The 20,884-nt window shown below is 42.1% G+C and overlaps 1 protein-coding gene across 1 annotated transcript in view; it reads right to left on the bottom strand.

The window, feature by feature from the left end:
• The window catches only part of COMMD10 (COMM domain containing 10), a 116,027-nt gene extending 106,348 nt beyond the window's left edge, over positions 1–9,679 (bottom strand). Inside the window, exons 1-4 of the mRNA XM_082497633.1 lie at positions 9,626–9,679; positions 9,380–9,470; positions 7,035–7,145; positions 6,155–6,310 (exon numbers count right to left, since the gene is read on the bottom strand). Coding sequence (XP_082353759.1) covers positions 6,155–6,310; positions 7,035–7,145; positions 9,380–9,470; positions 9,626–9,657 — 390 coding nt within the window. The 5' untranslated portion in view covers positions 9,658–9,679. The remainder of the gene's footprint in view (positions 1–6,154; positions 6,311–7,034; positions 7,146–9,379; positions 9,471–9,625) is intronic.
• Between the last annotated feature and the right edge of the window lie 11,205 nt (positions 9,680–20,884).

Here is a 20,884-nt window from a genome sequence, read left to right as displayed (position 1 = left end):
TGCAAATGATATGGAATAAGGGGTGGAATGTCCTGGTTTGAGGTAAAACAGAACCAATTTTGTTCAGTAACTTCGCTTCTTAGCTGGGCCTCTTCTAACTACTAAAATTAACTGCATGTTGTGCAGACAATGTTCACTCTCTCAGAGTGATAAGACCAATTGTTTACAGCTGATGCCCAGGCGTGGTATGCAGAGAGGCTCCTGCTTGTACTTATTGCTATAACCCCCAAGGCCGACCAACTTTGTTATTTGCCCCGTTGGAGGGTCGGAAGCGGAAAAGCAGAGTGGGGTCCCACCTGCGGGGAGGAGCGGACAGGACAGGTGACCCAAAACTGACCAACAGGGTATTCCGTCCCATCTGCCTCATGCTCAGTATAAAAGCTGAGGGATCAAAGGGTCAGCTCTCTTCCTTCAATGGCTGATGTCTGAGGAGGACTCTGTTCACCTGCCTGTGATCCTGATCCGGAATCCAGTTCCCGTCCGTCACTGAGTCCAGCCTGGGACTGCCTCAGTGCCAGCTGGTGACGTGATTGTCATCACGCGAGCTTGATACGGCTTTGTATATATTTCATTATTTCTTTTTATTTTATTATTAATATTTCATTAAAGTAGTTTAGTTTCTTCTAAACTCATAAGTCTCTTTTTCCTCCTCTGCCTCTCTCTTTGAAGAGGGGTAGAGGGGAGCAGGGGAGCATCTGTCGGTCCCATCTGGGGTCCCTCAGGTCCCCAGTAGTGGATTTTGGCCTAAACCACGACATCTATTCACATTAGGTTTTCTTCCAAAATATAGCAGAAATATGGCAGAGACAGATAATATAAAGGATGACGAGCAGGAAACTTCCATGGAACAAGAGTGAGAAATCAGTCTAAGTTGCTTAAAATAAAAACAAGAAAGACCACATTCTTTTTTAGTATTTCTCGTAACGAAAAAGGAGATATACATTAAAATCTAAAGATAATGGATATGACATACTGCTTTTAAAAAACATAAACACATATCACTTTTCCCTCAAGTGGCAGAAAAACAGATATCAGGCAAGCACACAGACTGAAACCTCCAGGTTCATTAAGCAGGATATTTCACAAGTGATAAACAATCATCTTTGAGGGTATAAGACAGCTTCCAAGTCATGAGGTGAGACGTAAGTTTCCATCAAACAGGTTAACTACAGGATTCCACCCCTATGCTTCCATCCAAGGTGCCCTATGCTTCCATCCAAGGTGCCCAAGGCAGGATACACAATGAAGAGATTTTCTGATCCAGTACAGCAACTCCTATACTCCTGGAATTTTAATCACTAACTACAAAGCACGCTTGACCAAAAAAAGCATCATTATGAATCCAACTTCAACCATACACAGAGCATGAATAAATCAGTCTTAAGAAAAAAAAAAAAAAACAACAACAAAAAAAATCCACACACCCCCAACCCCACCACCAAACACCAATCCTCAAGATTTCTAAGAAAAGCAAAATCACTCTTATTTTCAAGAACAGTAAGAAGGAGGACCCAGGGAACTAAAGGCTGGTCAGCCTCACTGTAGTCCCTGGGAAGATGATGGAATCCTGGAAACCATTTCCAGGCCTGTGAAGAACAACGTGACTTGGAGTAGTCAGCATGGATTCACAATGGGGAAGTAAGTCACACTTGACCAACTTAAACTTCTGCAATGAAATGACTGGCTCAGTAGACAAAGTGAGAGCAGTGGATAGGGTCTATCTTGACTTCAGGGAGGTCTTTGACACTGTGTCTGAAAAGATCCTTATAGATAAGCTGGTGATGTATGCTGATGACACAGACACAAAGCTTCATTGAGAACTGGCTGAATGGCCAAGCCAAGAGTGTGGTGACCAGAGGAACAAAGTCTAGTTGGAGGCCAGTAACTAGCAGTGTGCCCCAGGGGAAGTATTGGGTCCAGTCCTGTTCAATATCTTCATTAATGATCTGGTTGCTGAGGCAGACTGTACCCTCAGCAACCTTGCAGATGACACAAAACTGGGGGGAGTGGCTGATACACCAAAGGGTCATGCCACCATCCCAAACGACTGGGAGAGGCTGGAGAAATGGGCTGACAGGAACCTCATGAAGTTCAAAAAGGGGAAGTGCAAAAGTCATGCACTTGGGGAGGACCAAGCACTAGATATGCCTGGTGTTGTCCAGCTGGAAAGCAGCTTTGTGAAAAAGGACCTGGCAGTCCTGGTGAACACCCAGTTGAACATGAGACATCGATGTGTCCGTGCAGCAAAGAAAGCTAATGGTATCTTGGGCTGCATTAGGGAGGAGTATTGCCAGCAGGTCAAACAAGGTGATCTTTTCACTCTACTCAACAATGGTGAGGCCACACCTGGAGTACTATAACCAGTTCTGGGCTCCCCAGTACAAGAGAGACATGGACATACTGCAGACAGTCCAGCAAAGGGCCAAAAAGATGATGAAGGAACTGGAGCACCTCATGTATGAGGAATGACTGAAACAGCTGGGACTTCTCAGCTTGGAGAAGAGAAGGGTGTAGAGAAGAGTGAACCAGACTATTTTCAGTGGTGCCCAGTGACAGGCACAAACTGAAACACAGGGGGATCTGCCTGAACAAAGGAAAACACTTTTGTGCTTCAAAGGTGACCAAGCACTGGCACAGGTTGCCCAGGGAGGTGGTGGAGTCCTCATCCTCAGACATGTTCAAATGCTGTCTGAACACGGTCCTGGGTAACTGGCTGTAGGTGGCCCTGCTTGAGCAGAGAGGTTGGACCAGATGACCTCCAGAGGTTCCTTTCAACCTCAACTATTCTGTGATTATGCTGTTGGCATGATCAAGAGGAGATGAGATGATGATAACAAAGAGAGGGGTGGAGCACCTCTCCTACGAGGACAGGCTAAGAGAGTTGGGGTTGTTCAGCCTGGAGAATAGAAGGCTCCAGGGAGACCTTATTGCGGCCTTCCAGTACCTAAAGGGGACTTACTGGAGAGCTGGGGACAGACTTTTTAGAAGGGCATGTAGTGAAAGGACAAGGGGGAATAGCTTTCAACTGGAAGAGAGTAGATTTAGAATAGATATTAGGAAGAAATTTTTCACTCTGAGGGTGATAAGGCACTGGAACAGGTTGCCCAGAGAAGTTGTGGAAGGCCCATCCCTGGAGGTGTTCAAGGCCAGGCTGGATGGGGCTTTGAGCAACCTGGTCTGGTGGGAGGTGTTCCTGCCTATGGCAGGGGGGTTGGAACTCGATGATCTTCAAGGTCCCTTCCAACCTAAACCATTCTATGATTCTATGAATTATGACAACAGAAATATTCTTTTTCTGTACCTAACATTGCTTCTGTGAAAGAAGTGCACAATGCAAATCAGGAACCCTTACACAGCCATATAAACAAGTACCTGTACAGAGGGCACATTTATAGGATCAATTGTTTTACATGTTATACGCGTGTATATAAGTTGCAGACAGTAGTAATAATTCAACACACTTTTTTTTTTAAACAAAGAAAGAAGTTAGTATAACTTCTAAATAAATTTAAATACCTAAATTGTAAATCTAATCTGAAAAGCAACCACTATTATCTAAGTATTTTTCAGAATTCTAACTTTTTTTTTAACTTTAATTCAAGAGATGTTGATGAAAATTTACAGCAAGTTGGCTACTACAACAATGTACCACAAGGAAGAGAATATTTTACCTACTATTTCTCAAGGTACAGAAAAATAATACAGCAAATATTGCTGTATTGCTGATATGCAATTACTTATAGAATAGAGAAGGAAACAATGGAAGGATCATGCAATCACCTACTGCATTCATGAGACATTACAAGGAGATTCGTAAGATTATAAGGAGATGGCAAGTTCTTCCATTATCCTATGCAGTTTTTAAAATATTTTATCTCTGTGTGCCTTGTTAGCAGAATAAATACTTTATTTAGCAATTAGTTTTGTGAACTTAATCTTTGGGTTAAGGAAAATTTCTTGTGAACGTCAATGTTTTCACTCAACTAAAGTCTACAGGATTAAGACTTCAGACGTTTTCAAAACAAACTGAGAAAGTAAATTCAAGTTCAAACTCAAATTACACCTTAAGATCTAAACCCACACTCAAACCAATACTCAATTTGTTGTCTGGGCTGGGAAAAGTAAAATAAGGGTGTGTGTGAAAATGCTGATTTAAGCATCTGTATTTAAACCTGCTTTCATGCTAAAAAACAAATAAATTGCACTATGATGTTGTTGCAGTTGCTTTTCTGTAAGCTTGATTACAAATGACAGTTTAAAACTGGTTTATATGGGATATAATATACTAGCAAAATGCTATTCCATTATATCAGACGGTGATATATCAGAATCTCCAAAACTGTAACGTACGCCAGAAGCACTATGGGGCTAACAAAACTGCAGACAAGAAACAGAGCAACATCATCCCCAAACCAGATCACAGAAGGACCACAGGTGTGTATGGTGCAACCACCAAATAAAAGAGGATCAAAGGTATTTTTATTAGTTTTTCATATGCTGAAGACCCAGGAGTAAAATATGTATTAGTGCATAGTCCGTCTGAAGAAAATTCTCAAACAGCTGCTTTGTAGGGTATCTTCAGAACTGCCTTCCATTCTGCGCACATATGCCGTATTCTGAAGAGTTAGCCTTAGAACCTTCTGTGATTCCACTTGGTTTTCAAATTACCCATCTTCTTCAATGGACAGTCATACTTGCCTACATACTTACTGTATCACTGACCATTTAAACTTTGGGACTTGTATGCTTGGCATTGGTTAATATTATCTCAATAAGACAGAAGCCCAAAATATCTTGTTCAACTCAATCTTTTTTTTGCATACTTATGTTATCAGTTATTTACTTGGTCAAGTTCGTGAGTTATTGTACTTTTGCACATCAAAATTCTACAAGTTTCGTGTCTAAAATTACCCAGTTTTACAAAGGATCAAGTTTAAATACTTTGGAAAAGTCAACTGTGATGCAATTCTGAGTATCTTTAGTCTGTTCCACAAACATATCTTGTCTTCTCAAAATGTGCAGTTTAGACCCAAATAAAACTCAGGGTTTATTTAGATGTAAACTTTCTGGTATAAATTATGTTGTTCTATTTCTGTCAGTGTATCATGTGTACCTTATATATAAAACTTATTTTCTATGTATATTTTACTAACCAAATCATGAAGTAATGAAATGAATCTTATCCCAACAAGACATATAGCAATGATAAAAATAAAGTGAGAATAATTGAGTCAGTATTCCACAATTCTTTTGAACTATGTGATCCTGACTGACACTGATGTGTTCTGCACACATCTCCTCATGCAGCTGGAGGCTTATTATGAATCAACAGGACAAGAGGAAATGGCCTCAAGTTGCGCCAGGGGAGGTTTAGATTGGATATTAGGAAAAGTTTCTTTGCCAAAAGGGTTGTGAAGCACTGGAACAGGCTGCCCAGGGAAGTGGTTGAGTCACCACCCCTGGAGGTACTTAAAAGGCATGTAGACATGGCGCTTACGGACATGGTTTAGTGGTGGTCTTGGCAGTGTTAGGTTAGCGGTTGGACTTGATGATCTTAAGGAACTTTTCCAACCTCTATGATTCTATGGTGTTATTATATCTTCTCATAAGATGTAGACATCTATGCCTAAACATAAAATGATACTTTCACAGCACGTACCAAAGTTTTAAGTAGTAAAAGGCACATATAAAGCAAGATTACTATGCCATTGCAGAAAATTCTCAAAATTGTAGTACCTCACAAAATGCACAATCCAACCACCTAACAAAATTAAAGATGGCAGGAGCTCAGATACACTTCAAGTACAGAGAATCAACAGGCTGATGAGCTAAACCACTACAAGTGTTCATGAGCACGTTTTAACCTTGCCCTATTATAGCGCACGTTCACAAACATCTCCAAGTGGTATGTAGGTTGCAGATACTTGACATTGCTAACAGTGCACATGTAGTCAGGTTCCAGCAGTTACAGCTGCCCAGCTAACGTGTAACATCTCTTTAAGCCAATGGAACTCTGCTGCTCTGATCACCTACTACCTAATAATTATCCATTTTATTTTCCAGTACCGTGGCTTGTCACAAATTTTGTACCTTAGTTTAAACTCCTTGCTTAAAACAAGGAAATTTTCTCAGGAAAAAAAAAACAAAACATTACCTTCTGAGGGGTCAAAACCCTCTGCCTGAACTTCTCGATTGTATCTTGACCTGCAGCCACCCATGCACTGGCAAATGCTTCAGCTTTGTCTTGATCCAGGTGAATGCTTTGCAGCTGCTGCTGCAATGAAGCAGGCTTCAAATTATGATAGACTGCCTTGTAAAAGGAAAAATAAACACTGTTGTTGAGGACGGTTCTACCACTTGTTCCATCTACCACAGATGGCCACCATGCTAACACAAGACTTACTAGCAACTCTATGGTGGGACTGCAAGCACCCTGTTCACCTTAACTCTCTGACCGAGAAGATAGAAAAGTTTAACTATCTCAATTGTATCTCGAAATGCAGTATTACAAATGACTTCTCAAGACAGACAAACTATGAAAAAAAACCTCATGCAGTCACCTATTCATTCAGACACTAGAGCTGTATTAGGTGTGCCTGTTCACCTAAGTAGAGACTGCTTCTGTGCGTGAAAATTTTCCATATCTGACATTTCATGTAACTTAAGCAGTGCTCAATAATGCTATCTAATATTTTCCTTACAGGTATTAAAAAATGCATGGCTGGCTTGCTTACAATGAATAAGAGGAAGGATTATACCTCACAGTTATCAACACTTCTCTCTGAGTCATGCAGAGCTCCCTTCCACCGCCTATATTTACTTTAGCTGGAAATTCACTCCACAAATGCAATTAATCCAATCCAAATCAAGAAGACATGCAAACAAAAGCAGTAAAATCATGCCCCCAAAACATACATAGTATACTACAGCTAGCTGTTTTCACTAACTCCTTTTTAACTTGACTTTCATATTTCTGAAATCTACAATCAGGTAAAAAAAAAATTTATCAATTCATAATGATAAAAACAAGGTACCTGTTCCAAAATGAATGATATAGTTTCAAGAACTAGATGAAGATCCTGCTTTTCCAATGAAAAAGCTATTTGAAGTTTTTCTTCCTCCTCTTCACTGAAGCTACTTTCAGCCTGAAGCACAAAAATGGTTAGTCCTGACATTCCATTTAGCAACCAAGAACATACTTGTCAAAACAAAAACTTTCTCTCAATATCTATAAAAATAGGGGCTTTCCAGTCGTTTCTAAATAGAAATAACAAAGTAAAGCTCTTTTGCAACAGAAAAATACAATGCAATTCCTCTCACTGAAAATCCAAATCAAAAGCCAACAGTATCACATGAGAAGTTATCAGGATTGCTTGACACACATCACAAGAAAATGCTTTCTCTTTGTACCTGAGAGACACTAAAGAAACATTTTTCCTTCAAGTATCAGATCACCTCCAACAGCCTTTTTAAAATAAATATTAGAGAAGTATGAAGTGCATTACTTGAGTCAGACCCCAAAGAAAACAGAAGGCAAAACTGTATTGAAGTTAGTTACGTGTGCTTCTTCCACTCTGGATACTCTTCTGAAAAACACCCCTGACGTTGCAAAAGAAATAAAGGCCTAATGTATGCTTACTTTGAAAGTCAGATTTGAATCTATAGCCTACTGTATTATTGAAGATTACTGAGAATGTGCTGTACTTTTAAAATACAGCAGTTGCATTTACAATACTACAACAAATTAAATAATAATTTAAATGCAGACTTTGCCTTCTTTTAAAACGCAATTACTAACAAATCCATGCTACAAACATCAAAACACTGTATTTAGAACACTTAGTAATCCAAAATTGCAAAGCTACAGAAAAAGCAATTCAGCTGGCAGAATAAACAAAATGAGGCAATTTCAAACACTGTTATCACTGACAATTTTGTATAACAAGAATATCAATATGGAAATATTATTTGAATCATTAGCTTTTAGAAGGAAACACAGAGCTCTGAGTATCTGCTTTGTTGAGGCAAGTAAGTTTATTTAAAGTTTCCAGCAATTTAACACCCCCTAGAGTCAGATACTTTGCAAAGGCCAACTGAACGATTCATGAAATTGTCTGAGTGGACTAAATTAAAAAGACCACTCCAGCTCATGCAAACCCTGATTGAAACTGTGAAGAGCAACTAAACTGCTATTGAGTAGTAAAAGAAAAACAAAATAAAAAAAAAAGATTGGTGACACTTTCCAGTTACCAATGAGTCCATATCCATGCAAAACAATTAAGAAAACCCTCTGCAATAACAGCAGCATCCAAGCTAGTAATTTGGGTGGGAAAAAAATCAGCAACTGAATCAAATAATCAAAACAATCCTTACAGTCTCAGAATTATGACTTTTAATATATTTGCATTTCCTATCCGTGCTGCTCCTAACCTGTGATATTGTAACTTTTAGTCTCTATATATTTCTATAGAAAACCAATTTTGTATTTCTTTTCATATTTTTTCTAAACACAAAACAAGGGAAAAAACAAAATCTGACACTGAAAGATAAAGAAACTTAATAAAATAGTTCCTGGTTTAGCATTTATCATACAGTTTTGCCTACGGTATTTAGTGCGCAGGCTAGATATAGACTTTTTGGCATTGTGCAATGAAACTGACTACTGATTTTCTTCATTTTTTTAATTTATTCTGCAATTAAAAAAAAAAAGCAAAAAACAACAAAACAACATCAACAGAACAACTTCTGTGAAGATGACAAAAATATTCACTAGAAGTTATGCACTTCATTTTTAACTTCAGTTTGACAGATGGCTTTGGTTGGTGGTGTAATGGCTTGGGCTGGACTGGCTATTGAGGCAGAACACACAGAAATGCGGAAAAACAAGTAATAAGCGTTTAGTGTTTCCCTTGTGAGGGCAAGAGAGGAGCTTGTGCTAAGAGCCAAGGAACTTGTATCTCCTCTGAGAGGGCTCCCAGAAACACCAGCACCGGGAGGGAGGGATGCAAGTTACAATCAGCATCACCGCTTCTCACACCATTCACCTTCTGCCAGTCGCTACTGGTTCTTACTTCATTCCCCTGAAACAGTCTGAACAATTAACGACTAATAAAATTAAAACCAAAAATTCTTAAAGAAAAAAAAATGAAAATAATAATTGGAAGTAATTGCGCCTTAGCAAAAGCGTCACATCTGTCCCCAAAAGACGATTCGGTAGCACCCGGGCAGCGGAGGGGCAGCGGGCCGGGCCGGGCCGGGCCGCGGCAGAGGGGCGGCCCTACCCCCGGTACACCAGTGCCGCCCGCCGCTGACCCCCCGCGGCGCCTCCGCCACAGCGGCGACAGCCCCGCCGGGGTCCCCCCGCTCCGCCCCGCCGAACCTTCAGGTGCAGCTTCTGGAGAATACGAGAGAGGAGCCGCGGGAACCGGCCGGGGTCCACGGCGTTCAGCAGCGATACGGCCCTGCGGATGCTGAGCGGAAGGAGAGGAGGCGGTCAGGGACGCGCAGGCCTCGCCGCGCCCCGGCACCGCGCCGAGGCCGAGGCCGAGGCCGAGGCCCTGCCCCTGCCCCTGCCCCCGACCCCGACCCCGACCAACGCGGCGCTTGCCGCCGAAGCGGCCGGTACCTTTCGCTCTCCGGGACGACGGGCGCCGCCATGGCTGCCGCTGCTACGGCCCCGCCCCGCCGACGGCGGCCCGGTGGGGCCAAGCGCCGCCGCTCCGCCCCGCACATGCCCGGCGGGAGGGCAGGGCAGGGCCGGGCAAGGCTGAAGCGGCCTTCGGGGCTGGGGCCAGTGGTGGGGAGCGGAGTGGCGGCGTCTTCTTCAGGGCTCTGCGGCTGCCCGTCACCGTTGGGGAGTTGAAAACCTCGGGTTTGAGGGTTTTAATGACGTCGTGGTGGTTGTCCTTGAATGAGGGTTTTTCACCTGGTGTGCCGGTGAACACACTGAGTCAGGGTATTTGTTTTTATTTCAGTTCTGCAGGATCAGGTGCCGGATGTCTGACGACAGCCAGCACACCTCGCGTTCCAAAACGCCCATATTTATAACAATAAATTACAGCTGATTGGTCAATAGTGGTTCATTCACCACTCCTAACGATACATATGCATCCAAGCTCATGTTTAACACATTTTGGAAGGTTACCTAATTAGCATGCTCGTTACTCACAAAGGAGGGTGTATTATAGCATTATAATGACTCAAGGTTAGTTTGGGGTACACTCTTTGCTTAAATTTGGTCCAGAAGTTGCATTTTGCTATCTTGCATCTAAGTCAGCAAGAGCAAAAGAACAGGTAAGACACGTTGTTTTGTTTCACGTCCTATTCAAGGTAGGTATGTTCCTTGATGCCTCAACCATGTCCCAAACAAAGCTTCTTGATAAACTTTTAACTCTGTTCTTTTGACACCACTGGTGCTGTTCTTTGGACACCACTGGTGCCGTTCTTTGGACGCCACTGGTGCCTCACAGGGGGTGCCGGGGACAGAACATCCCGCTCTGTCGTGCACAGTCGGGGCTCACATTTGAACCGTACCGGTGGAGCGTGGGTTGTGTGACACCCCACAGAGCCATTGCTGTGCCTGGGCGTTAGTGTATAGCTGGCTCTAACCCATGGGTCAGCCCACGGCTAGTTAGTGGGCCACAAACTTGAAGGAAAGTTGTCACCCCTGCAGTGTTATGGCAGGTTGTCCCAGAGGCTGTGGAACCAATGCTGCAGCTGGCTGCTGCTCCTGTCTTCCCCAAATAACACGTTCCCAGGTGACAACCCCAAACTCTCCCCTGTCCCACACTGTTTTGACTCCCCTTGTGTTTCAGGCCAAGGGCACGCTGGTTGGCAAGGCGCACAAACAACATGCAGTCACAGGTCCATGATCTCATTACAGTTACCGAGACATGGTGGGATAGCTCACATGACTGGAACACTGTCATGGAGGGCTATGTTCTCTCTAGGAAAGAGAGGCTGGTGAGGCAAGGTGGCGGAGTCGCTCTTGATGTGAAAGACCAACTGGAATGTATTGAGCTCTCCCTGGGGGCAGACGAAGAGCAAGTTGAGAGCTTGTGGGTAAGGACTAAGGGGCAGGGTAATATGAGAGACACTGTTGTGGGTATCTGTTACAGGCCACCTGATCAGGCTGGGGAAGTTGATGAGACCTTCTACAGACATGTGAGAATCACCTCACAATCGCAGGCCTTGATTCTCATGGGGGACTTCAACTACCCTAATATCTGCTGGGAAGGCCACACAGCTGGGCAGGTACAGTCCAGGAGGTTCCTCCAGTGCATTGATGATAACTTTTTGACTCAGGTGGTGGAGGAGCCCACCAGGAGAGGTGTACTACTGGACCTGCTAGCACTGACTAGCAAAGAAGGACTGATGGAGGATGTTAAGGTTGGGAGCAGACTGGGCTGCAGTGATCCTGAGAAGATGGAGTTCAGGATTAAGTGCAGTATACACAAAATGGCAAGTAGGGTTGAAACCTTAAACTTCAGGAGGGCTAACTTTGATCACTTCAAGGAATTGCTTGGACAAATCCCATGAGAGAGGGCTCTAGAGGGTAAGGGGGCTCAAGAGAGCTGGCTGTTATTTAAGCATCACTTTGTCCAAGCTCAGGATCGGTGCATCCCGAAGAGCAAGAAATCAGGCAAGGGAAGGAGACCTGCATGGCTGAGCAGGGACCTTCTGAAAAAGCTCACATGGAAGAAGGGAGTTTACAATAGGTGGAAGAAGGGGCTGGCCACTTGGGAAGAGTATAAGAATGCTGTCAGGGTATGCAGAGATGAAACGAGGAAAGCCAAGGCAGCCTTGGAATTGAACCTGGCAAGAAATGTCAAGGCCAATAGGAAGGGTCTCTTTAAGTATATAGGAGACAAAAGGAAAACCAGGGGAAATGTGGGCCTGCTGTTGAATGAGACAGGTGCCACGGTGACAGATGATGCAGAGAAGGCAGAATTGCTGAATGCCTTCTCTGCTTCTGTCTTCACTGCTTGGGCCAGTCCTCATGCGACCCAGAGTTTGTGGGTAACAGAGAAAGTCTGGACGAAGCAAGACTTTCCCTTGGTTGATGAGGAGCAAGTTAGAGATCAGTTAGGTAAACTAGATATCCACAAGTCCGTGGGGCCTGATGGGATGCAGCCGCGAGTGCTGAGGGAGCTGGGGGAAGACATTGCTGGGCTGCTCCCCATCATCTTTGTCCTGGAGAACAGGTGAGGTGCCTGAGGACTGGAGGAAAGCCAGTCACTCCAGTCTTCCAAAAGTGCAAGAAGGAGGACCCGGGAAACTACAGGCTGGTCAGCCTCGCCTCCATCCCTGGAAAGATGATGGAACAGCTTGTTCTGGGTGTCATCTCAAAGCACCTGGAAGAAAAGAAGGTTATCAGAAGTAATCAACATGGATTCACCAAGGGGAAGTCATGTCTGACTAATCTGATAGCCTTCTATGATGGGGTGACGGGACGGGTGGATGAGGGGAGAGCAGTGGATGTTGTCTACCTTGACTTCAGCAAGGCTTTCGACACTGTCTCCCACATCATCCTAACAGGCAAGCTTAGGAAGTGTGGGTTAGATGAATGGACAGTGGGGTGGATTGAACAGTGGCTGGCAGATAGAGCTCAGAGGGTTGTGGTTAGTGGTGCAGAGTCTAGTTGGAGGTCAGTAACGAGTGGTGTCCCTCAGGGGTCAGTACTGGGTCCAGTCCTGTTCAATATATCCATCAATGACCTGGATGAAGGGATAGAGTGTACCATCAGCAAGTTTGCTGATGACACTAAACTGGGAGGAGTGGCTGACATGCCAGAAGGCTGTGCCACCATACAGCGTGACCTGGACAGGCTGGAGAGTTGGGCAGAGAGAAACCTTATGAAATTCAACAAGGGCAAGTGTAGGGTGCTGCATCTCGGGAGGAATAACCCCATGCATCAGAAAAGGTTGGGGGCTGACCTCCTGGAGAGCAGCTCTGTGGAAAGGGACCTGGGAGTCCTGGTGGACAACAGGATGACCATGAGCCAGCAATGTGCCCTTGTGGCCAAGAAGGCCAATGGCATCCTGGGGTGCATCAAGAAGAGTGTGGCCAGCAGGTCAAGGGAGGTCATCCTCCCCCTCTACTCTGCCCTGGTGAGGCCACATCTGGAGTTTTGTGTCCAGTTCTGGGCTCCCCAATTCAAGAAGGACATGGAGCTGCTGGAGAGGGTCCAGCATAGGGCTACTAAGATGATTAGGGGATTGGAACATCTCTCCTATGAGGAAAGGCTGAGGGACTTGGGTCTTTTTAGTCTAGAGACAAGAAGACTGAGGTGGGATCTTATCAATGCTTATAAATCCTTAAAGGGAGAGTGCCAGAGGGATGGGAACAGTCTTTTTTTCAGTGGTGCTCAGTGTTAGGACAAGAGGTAATGGGCACAAACTTGAACATAGGAAGTTCCATCTAAACATGAGGAGGAACTTCTTCACTTTGAGGGTGGCAGAGCACTGGCACAGGCTGCCCAGAGAGGTAGTGGAGTCTCCCACTCTAGAGACATTCAAAACCTGCCTGGACGCTGTCCTGTGCAACTTGCTGTAGGTGACCCTGCTCAGGCAGGGGGGTTGGACTAGATGATCTCCAGAGGTCCCTTCCAACCCTGACCGTTCTGTGATTCTGTGATTCTGTGGTTTGAGCTCACAGGGAAGCAGCACCGAAGTGGGTGTTTCTGCTCCACAGGTATTACCTTGAATGGGTGTAAGGTGTGTGAGACCTCTGGTTTCCACCAGATTTGTCTGAAGTTAAAGAAATGGCCTAAAAGACAATGGGACAAGCAAACAGAGGAGCAGGCAGCGTGACTGTGTATACCTTGTTTTCCTAGGAAGCCAACTAGAAATATTAAAAATCTGCAAAAGGCTACTGGATGTGGCTGTAAAGTTTTACAAGATGTGGCCTGAAGGGTTTGGTGTGTGTGGTAATAAATTATGGCAGGCTCAAGAGGCAGGTGGGAAAAGGCTGGAAATTTTTGAGATACTGTAAAGAAATGTTTTATTAACATGTATGCTGAAATCTTGCCTCTGTTGCAGTGAGGGGAATTTATTCATTAACTTCAATAGGTCCAGGAGTTTAGCCAGGACATTTGAAAAGATAATGTCTATTTATACAGACTTGGCGTTAAGAACCAACTTCAGGAAAAAAGAGTGACAAACCTGGCTGTAGTCCAGCAGGAATTTTAAAGCAGAGAATTCCTGGCTGAGACTTTAACAACATTTGTACTATACCTCTTACCAGAAGTTGGACCCACAGTCACTGTTATGAAAGGCAGCTACATTTTTCAAGCTATTGTTCTGGGGTAAAATAGAATTACATTAAACTATTCCATCTGTTTTTTCTGTATTCGTATAAAACATGAAAAAACAATATCCCTGCAAGAAATTTATTTAGCTGGAAAAGAAAAATGAGTGTTTCGCTCCACACTGAAATAACGTAACTTCTTGTTCTAGGAAATCTCCCCCAAGAGCAAAATTTTATAAAGTTTGTTCATTCAAAATGAGCAAGGGTGACTGGAAGTCTAGACAATTGCTTACTTATATTTAAAAGTTCCAGTTGCTACAGGTATTAGATGTGCCACGCAGGTTTGCTGCCAGTTCTCTGGTTTTATAATCATATGGATCTATTTTAAAGTGTTTTCTCTCACACTTCGCTGCATCAAATGAATATTCAAAACAATGAACATTAAAAACTCAGCTGGACAGGATCCTGAGCAACCTGTTCCAGCAGGACGTGCTTCATACAGGAGCATTGACTTGAGACCTCTGGAAGTTTCTTCCACCCTGTATTATTATGTGATCAATGCCTCAATGAAGAAAGACAAGAAAGAGAGCACCTGGTTGGAAATCATCAATAATGAAGCTGACCTCACAAGGTGCTGTCAAGTGCAAAACTAAGTATTTTTTCCCTAATACTTTTTCTGTTCATAAAAAGGAATCATACAATGTTGTTACTTCTCATACATCCATTAATTTATTATTGTTTTGTACTTGCATCCATGATCCATTTTTCCACTGTAATAGCTTTTTTCACTGAGCTAATGATACTACACAATTTAATGTATTTTATCAGTTGTCTTAACTATCTATCTAGTTAAGACATATTTTGAGTCAAATTGTTACCCATATTTTGACTCAAAATATTCCACTTAGACATGCAAATGGATGTTGTATGGGCTTTTGGATTAATCTGCTCACATCCTATGACAAAATCTCAGCCATCAGTGACTGGCACTTTATAGCATTTAGCTGCTTATGAAAGTTAGGAGCCTTACTGCCTTACAACAGTCTTGAAAAACTCAGTCTGCCCTACTTTGCATTTCCAGAAATTGAATTATATGTTCTGTTCTTTCACAAAGACCAAACAAGCCTTTGTGTTATTTGATTATGGTTTGTTCTACAGCCTTTTCTCATCACCCAGCCCTTCAGTTAGAATTAATTTAGGCTCTGCTTTTTAAAATACTTCTATGGTTATCAGGTGAAACTGACTGTATAAAGCATGAAAAGCATGTAAAGTTAGGAATTACAGAATACTTTCTACACAAGGTTAGTTAAGCACTGTAATAAATTGCATGAGAAAGTTGAAGAATCACTTTCATTACAGGTTTTAAAGCACAGAGACAAATATCCGTCATGAAAAACGGATAGTAAATGTGTAGAAAGTGAGTAAAGCTGATCCAGCAATGAGGACTACAGGCTCTCAAGATCCTACCAGGACATGTTTTCTTTGAGTGTATTATTTTCTCTTTTTTATTGAGTCCTTTTTGATCCACTTCTTATTCCATAGCCGCTTACTTGCAATGCCATTCTGTCCACATTCAAGCCTTGCCTTTTTCTGTCATCTTCCTCTCTGTTATTTTTCCTCGCTTCTGAAGGTACACACAAAAGAACACGTTGAACTCCTTCAAGATCTGATTTGTACAATATCCCTGACACTATTTATTGACTAAATAATTGTCCTTCAACTCAGTGAAAATAAACCAATAATGTTTCATGTACATTTTCACTTGCAAGTGTAGGAAACTATAAATTTGTGTGGCACTGATTGAATTGTGCCTTTCACCTAGTGTTAAATAGCTCAACTTTGAAATCTTGTTGAAAAAATAATTCTATTTTGCAAAGTGTGTTCTAAGTGTTTCCGTTAAATTATCTCTATCAGAAATAATTACACCTCTGTTGCTGTCTGTGACTATTATCATTACAAAACAATCTGCTGTTTTTTCTGTGTCATTATTTGCGTTCCACTGAATGAGTAATCTCATTAAAATCACCGAGACTACTTGGATTCTGCTCGGAAAGCGTAAGGGCAGGGGACTATGAGTAAGGCCAGGGGACTCTATTGGTTCTGTATGCTGGTTTAGTGTTTGCTATATTTGTGCTTATACGTGAACATTTACTATTATGTTTAGTCATGTGAGGGGAGTCAGATTATTTGGGTGACACAGTGCTTCACAATGGAAATCAGGCCTGCATAGCCTACTCTTTTAATCAAAGGCATCTGGGAGCATACAGGAAATTCAGTTGTGGACAACAGGCATTAATTTATTCCATTATAACAGAAACAGATATGATCCCCTGAGGGACCAGCATTCATACATTTGCACCTGAGTGGAGGTGGAAGCAGATCAGTACTTACAGGACCAGGCCAATGGGGAAAAGATGCATTGTCCTCTGCAAATATTAGGACAGGAAATATTTCTGTGGTTCATGCTAAGATTACAAATTAGGGTTAATGAAATGCAAGTATCATGTTCTAACTAATGTCCAAAGTTGCAGTTAGCTCAGACTTGATATATCTGTTTTCCAAATAGAACGGAACCAGACAAAATAGTCCCTTGAAACATGCATAATAAGTTTTAAAATGTTTTAAGATAATGAACAATAACTCAATAGAGCTGCAGCAACTGTAATGTTTTTGGTGCAAATATTTATCTAGGACATATTTAAATATTTATCAAGAAACTATCAGTCTATATTTCTTTAGTCAAGCTCTTCTGGTTTTCCCACTGAAGTGAATCAAATCTGTATTCTTCTCTGGTGTGGATGTATATAGAGAAAGTTCAGTTGTGCTTTTATGGGTGGTATCAAAAGGACCATGAAAACTGCCTGGAAAAGAGTTCAAAGTATTATTTTTCTTCCTTTTTAATGCCTTTCTGTGTTTATATGAATCACAGAGGCTGGCAAATATTAACTGTAGAGTTCTCACCTTGACAAATGCTGGCACATACTAGTATAAGGCCAACAGCAGTGTGGACTTACTTTTCTCTAAATGATGTGATGGGATTGAATGGCACTTCGCCATATGCACAAGTTCATTTTAAGTCAGGAGGAACAGTTTAGTGATCTCAGATTGTCACTGAAATACCTAGACTTTCTGGAACCACAGATCTGACTTCTCCTAGGGCTGACTGTCCTTCATCATTTTTAAAGCACTGTAGGTAAACCGAATACCATGCAGTTTACTGTAGTTGCCTAACAGTAAGTCTCCATGTGGACAGGAATTCTGTAACACTTTTCTTATAAAATTTGGGAGCTTACTTTGGGGAAAAAAAATCTCCATTTTCTGTCCGTTCTTTTACAGTCCTATAATCTGTTTAATTTGCAAACACTGAACAAGAGAAAAATCAGCATAATTTTTCCCATTTTTTAGCATTAGAGGCAGACGTGGGAGTGGTGGCCTTACTACAGATGACTGCCTAATCAGCCTTGTGCCCCAATACAGCTTTGGCCTGCCTTTTTATTCAAAACTCCCACCTCTTCACTCATCTGATAAAGCCTTGGGTGTTCTTTGCATTTAGCACACCTTTGCAACTTAAAAGTCAATATTTAACAGCCTTCACTTTCCTTGTGCCCTCTTCTGAGCCATATGATAATAATTTTCTTAATATTTCCTTTAAATTGGCCATTGTTTTAGGAGCAGCTGTAAGTATCCAATGCAATATGCAAGGACAGCTGTTGTGGTTTTTTTTCCCCCAGAGCTGTGACAACTTCTGATACCAAGAAGTATAGACAAATTGTTAAATAATGAGTGTCTTCAGTGGCTAACTTTCTGGCTTTAAGTCCAAGGGAGTGCAATGAAGGCAAACAACAAGATGCTGTGCACAGGTCTTATTTTGTTTTCTTAGTTTTCAAGTTTGTAAATGGCATGAGATGCACAGTGAAGTCTTTGGAATCAAGAAGATCCCAGTACAACAATGCCCAAGCACATAGGAGGTTAGTAGAGAAAGAACCATCTTTACCTACTGAAAAACCATGCAGAAGCACATTATTCATTTCCATGAGATTGACTTCTTTGTGGTAACAACATCTAAGAAAGCAGAGGGTGAATATCTCCTTCCGGATAGATACAGATTGTAAGAAAGGGAAAGACAGTGGAAGGCACAATTAATTCAAATTAAAGAATCTGAATCAATTTTTAGACAAAAGACTGAGATGCTATCTTAGTTAGGCTATAGTTTAATATATGTACCTGTGCTTTCATCTCTCCTTAAGCCACAGTGTGGTCACCGGTAGCCATGAGCAAAGCAGCCACGTGGACAAGGAAAAGACAGGCAAAGGAAATTGACAGTGCCACAAACTGTCTAACCTGCAAAATCCAGGGTGGGGAAGAGAGAGAAGAACCAACAGACCTTATGGAACAGTTCATTCATCTGCTTCCCCTTATTTTAAAAATAGCTTTTTAAAGCAAACATTCCATAGGGAAAAACATATTCTGTTGAGACTCACATCTTATAAGGTAAAAAGATGATCTAGTGTCATCTGGAGAGTGGCCAGTTTCATAAGAAACTAAGAAAAGTTCTCTGCCTTTTCTGGTAAGGGATTTGATTTAAAGCCACAGTGTCATGCAGTGTGGCATTGTGTAATCGCCTAACAAAAACTATCAGATATGGGCATTCTGTTGTTATTTTTATATACATGTATCTACCACTAAGTTTCACAATCAGTATAAACATAATGTATGACACTGGTCTTTTTCTTTCTCTTCCCTTCCCTACTCCCCTCCATGTACAAGTGCCCTAACAGGGATTATAATTGTGCACTGTCAGCTGCTCATTTGGAATTGGGGAAAAAGTTAGCAGGATCATTGCAATGATAAAGAGTCATTCTCAAACCACAGCAGAACTGCCTCTGCAACATCCTCTTATTTCATTATCCTTACCTTGGCTCTCACTTCTGATTTTTCAGGTTTTGTGCTGTATTTTCAAGGTTGCGCTAAGTGTGTTTGCAATGGAGTTCTCTTATACTTTGCATTTAGCAATGATTGTGACAGAGAGACGGTCCATGTAAAAAGCCACAAAGTAACACCAATTAATTAAATAATGGGATTCTGAAGATTTACACTAATCTGGATTTAATCACATTACTCTAAAAATTTAACATGTAGCCTTACCACATGAATGCACCTGAGAAACTATTTGGAGTTCTGCCTTTAAGCGGAAAGGAAGTGAAGCTAATTCAAACCTGTCCATTTCAGAGCTTGAGGTTATTTCAAAGGAAGGCTGCTGTCTTCCTGTCCTTGTAAATCAACTCTATCTTCTTGAAAAGCTGCTTAGTCAATCAAGTCCAAAATGAGTCTGTGGCACACCTGTAACAAGAAACCAATCCCTGACTGCACTGGCAGGATTTCCATCTACCTTAAGAAATACAGCTCAGAGATGATGGTGGGCTATTTGGACTCCTGTCAAGTCAAAGGATACTTTGGGATCAGTGAGGTATATGAGAGAACAGCACCACATCCGACTGCCAAACAGAGAGTGTTTTAACCACCACAGCAAATTTTCCTATGAAGTTTTTTGGTACTGGGTGTTTTTATGCTACAAGCTTAAGTACTGAGGTGTTGTTATTTGACAGGAGCAACAAATCTCTCTGAGGTATCAAGTCAGAAGGAGACTGTCATGTTACAGCATTCTTAGCATCTGTTCCAGGAAGTTTCTTCTACTGGGAGATTTCTCTGCTGTGGAGCAGAAGGTCTTTGTCCACAGAGAATGGCCTCTTGTAGGAAAGAAAAGTGGTGCCACATTCAAAGTTGGGAGAGTCTCCTCAAAAACAACAAGCACTGGGCCCAGGGAATAATTCCACCACTAGCAGCATGCTCTTGGAGATTGCATGTGGCAATCTGCAGCCTTCCCCCCTTCAAGATCCAGAGGCACCCTCACTCCTCAAAAAGGGTGTGAGTGCCCATCATGAAGGAGAACACCTACTTCATAAGAAGCCTGGGTGTAAGTTATGATTTTTGAAGTCCGTCATGCATTGCATGAAGAGGAAACTCCTAGAACTGAAGAGGCTTTTCTCTCCAGAGGCAAAAATATTGAATCTGTTTACCTCTAGCTATATAATTAATGACTGATCCAGGTTGAGTACGCCATACACTGTAAAAAAAAAATGCTGACTGAACATGTTGGTTTCAGTCTTGGCCAGCAGGAAAGAATTGCAGTTTCCACTCTCCTCTGCTTTATACATGGAGGGACATGGAAAGTGGTGACCTAGTTTCAAACAACAGTGTTATCTCAAATGATTCCTAGCACATCTATCGAAGATTTGAATGTATCAGAAGGAAAAGACACTTGCAGAAAAAGAAAGAAACTCACAAAAGAAATAGCTGAATCACACATCTGAGTAAATGAACAAGCAGAGAAATCACCAAGAAAATAAACTCATTACAATTAATGTGGTTCAGCTTCCCAGGATAAGAAAATTGTCTTCCCACAGTAGTCCAGACACTTTTAGTTTTAGAAAGTCAGGATTTAGAAAGGACTGACTAGATGCCTCAGTAAAGCTCACAAGGATGAGGAAGAATGAAATACATAATTTTATTTAATGGGGAAAGTTAAAATCTGCTAGGTAGGCAGCAATAAAGAAGCACAAACACCACTGCCAGGCAT

Source organism: Vanellus vanellus (genome assembly GCF_965231255.1).
Source record: "Vanellus vanellus genome assembly, chromosome: Z".
NCBI lineage: Eukaryota > Metazoa > Chordata > Aves > Charadriiformes > Charadriidae > Vanellus > Vanellus vanellus.
The sequence above is the reverse complement of the archived record's forward strand: the minus strand, read 5'-3'. Positions and strand labels throughout refer to the sequence as shown.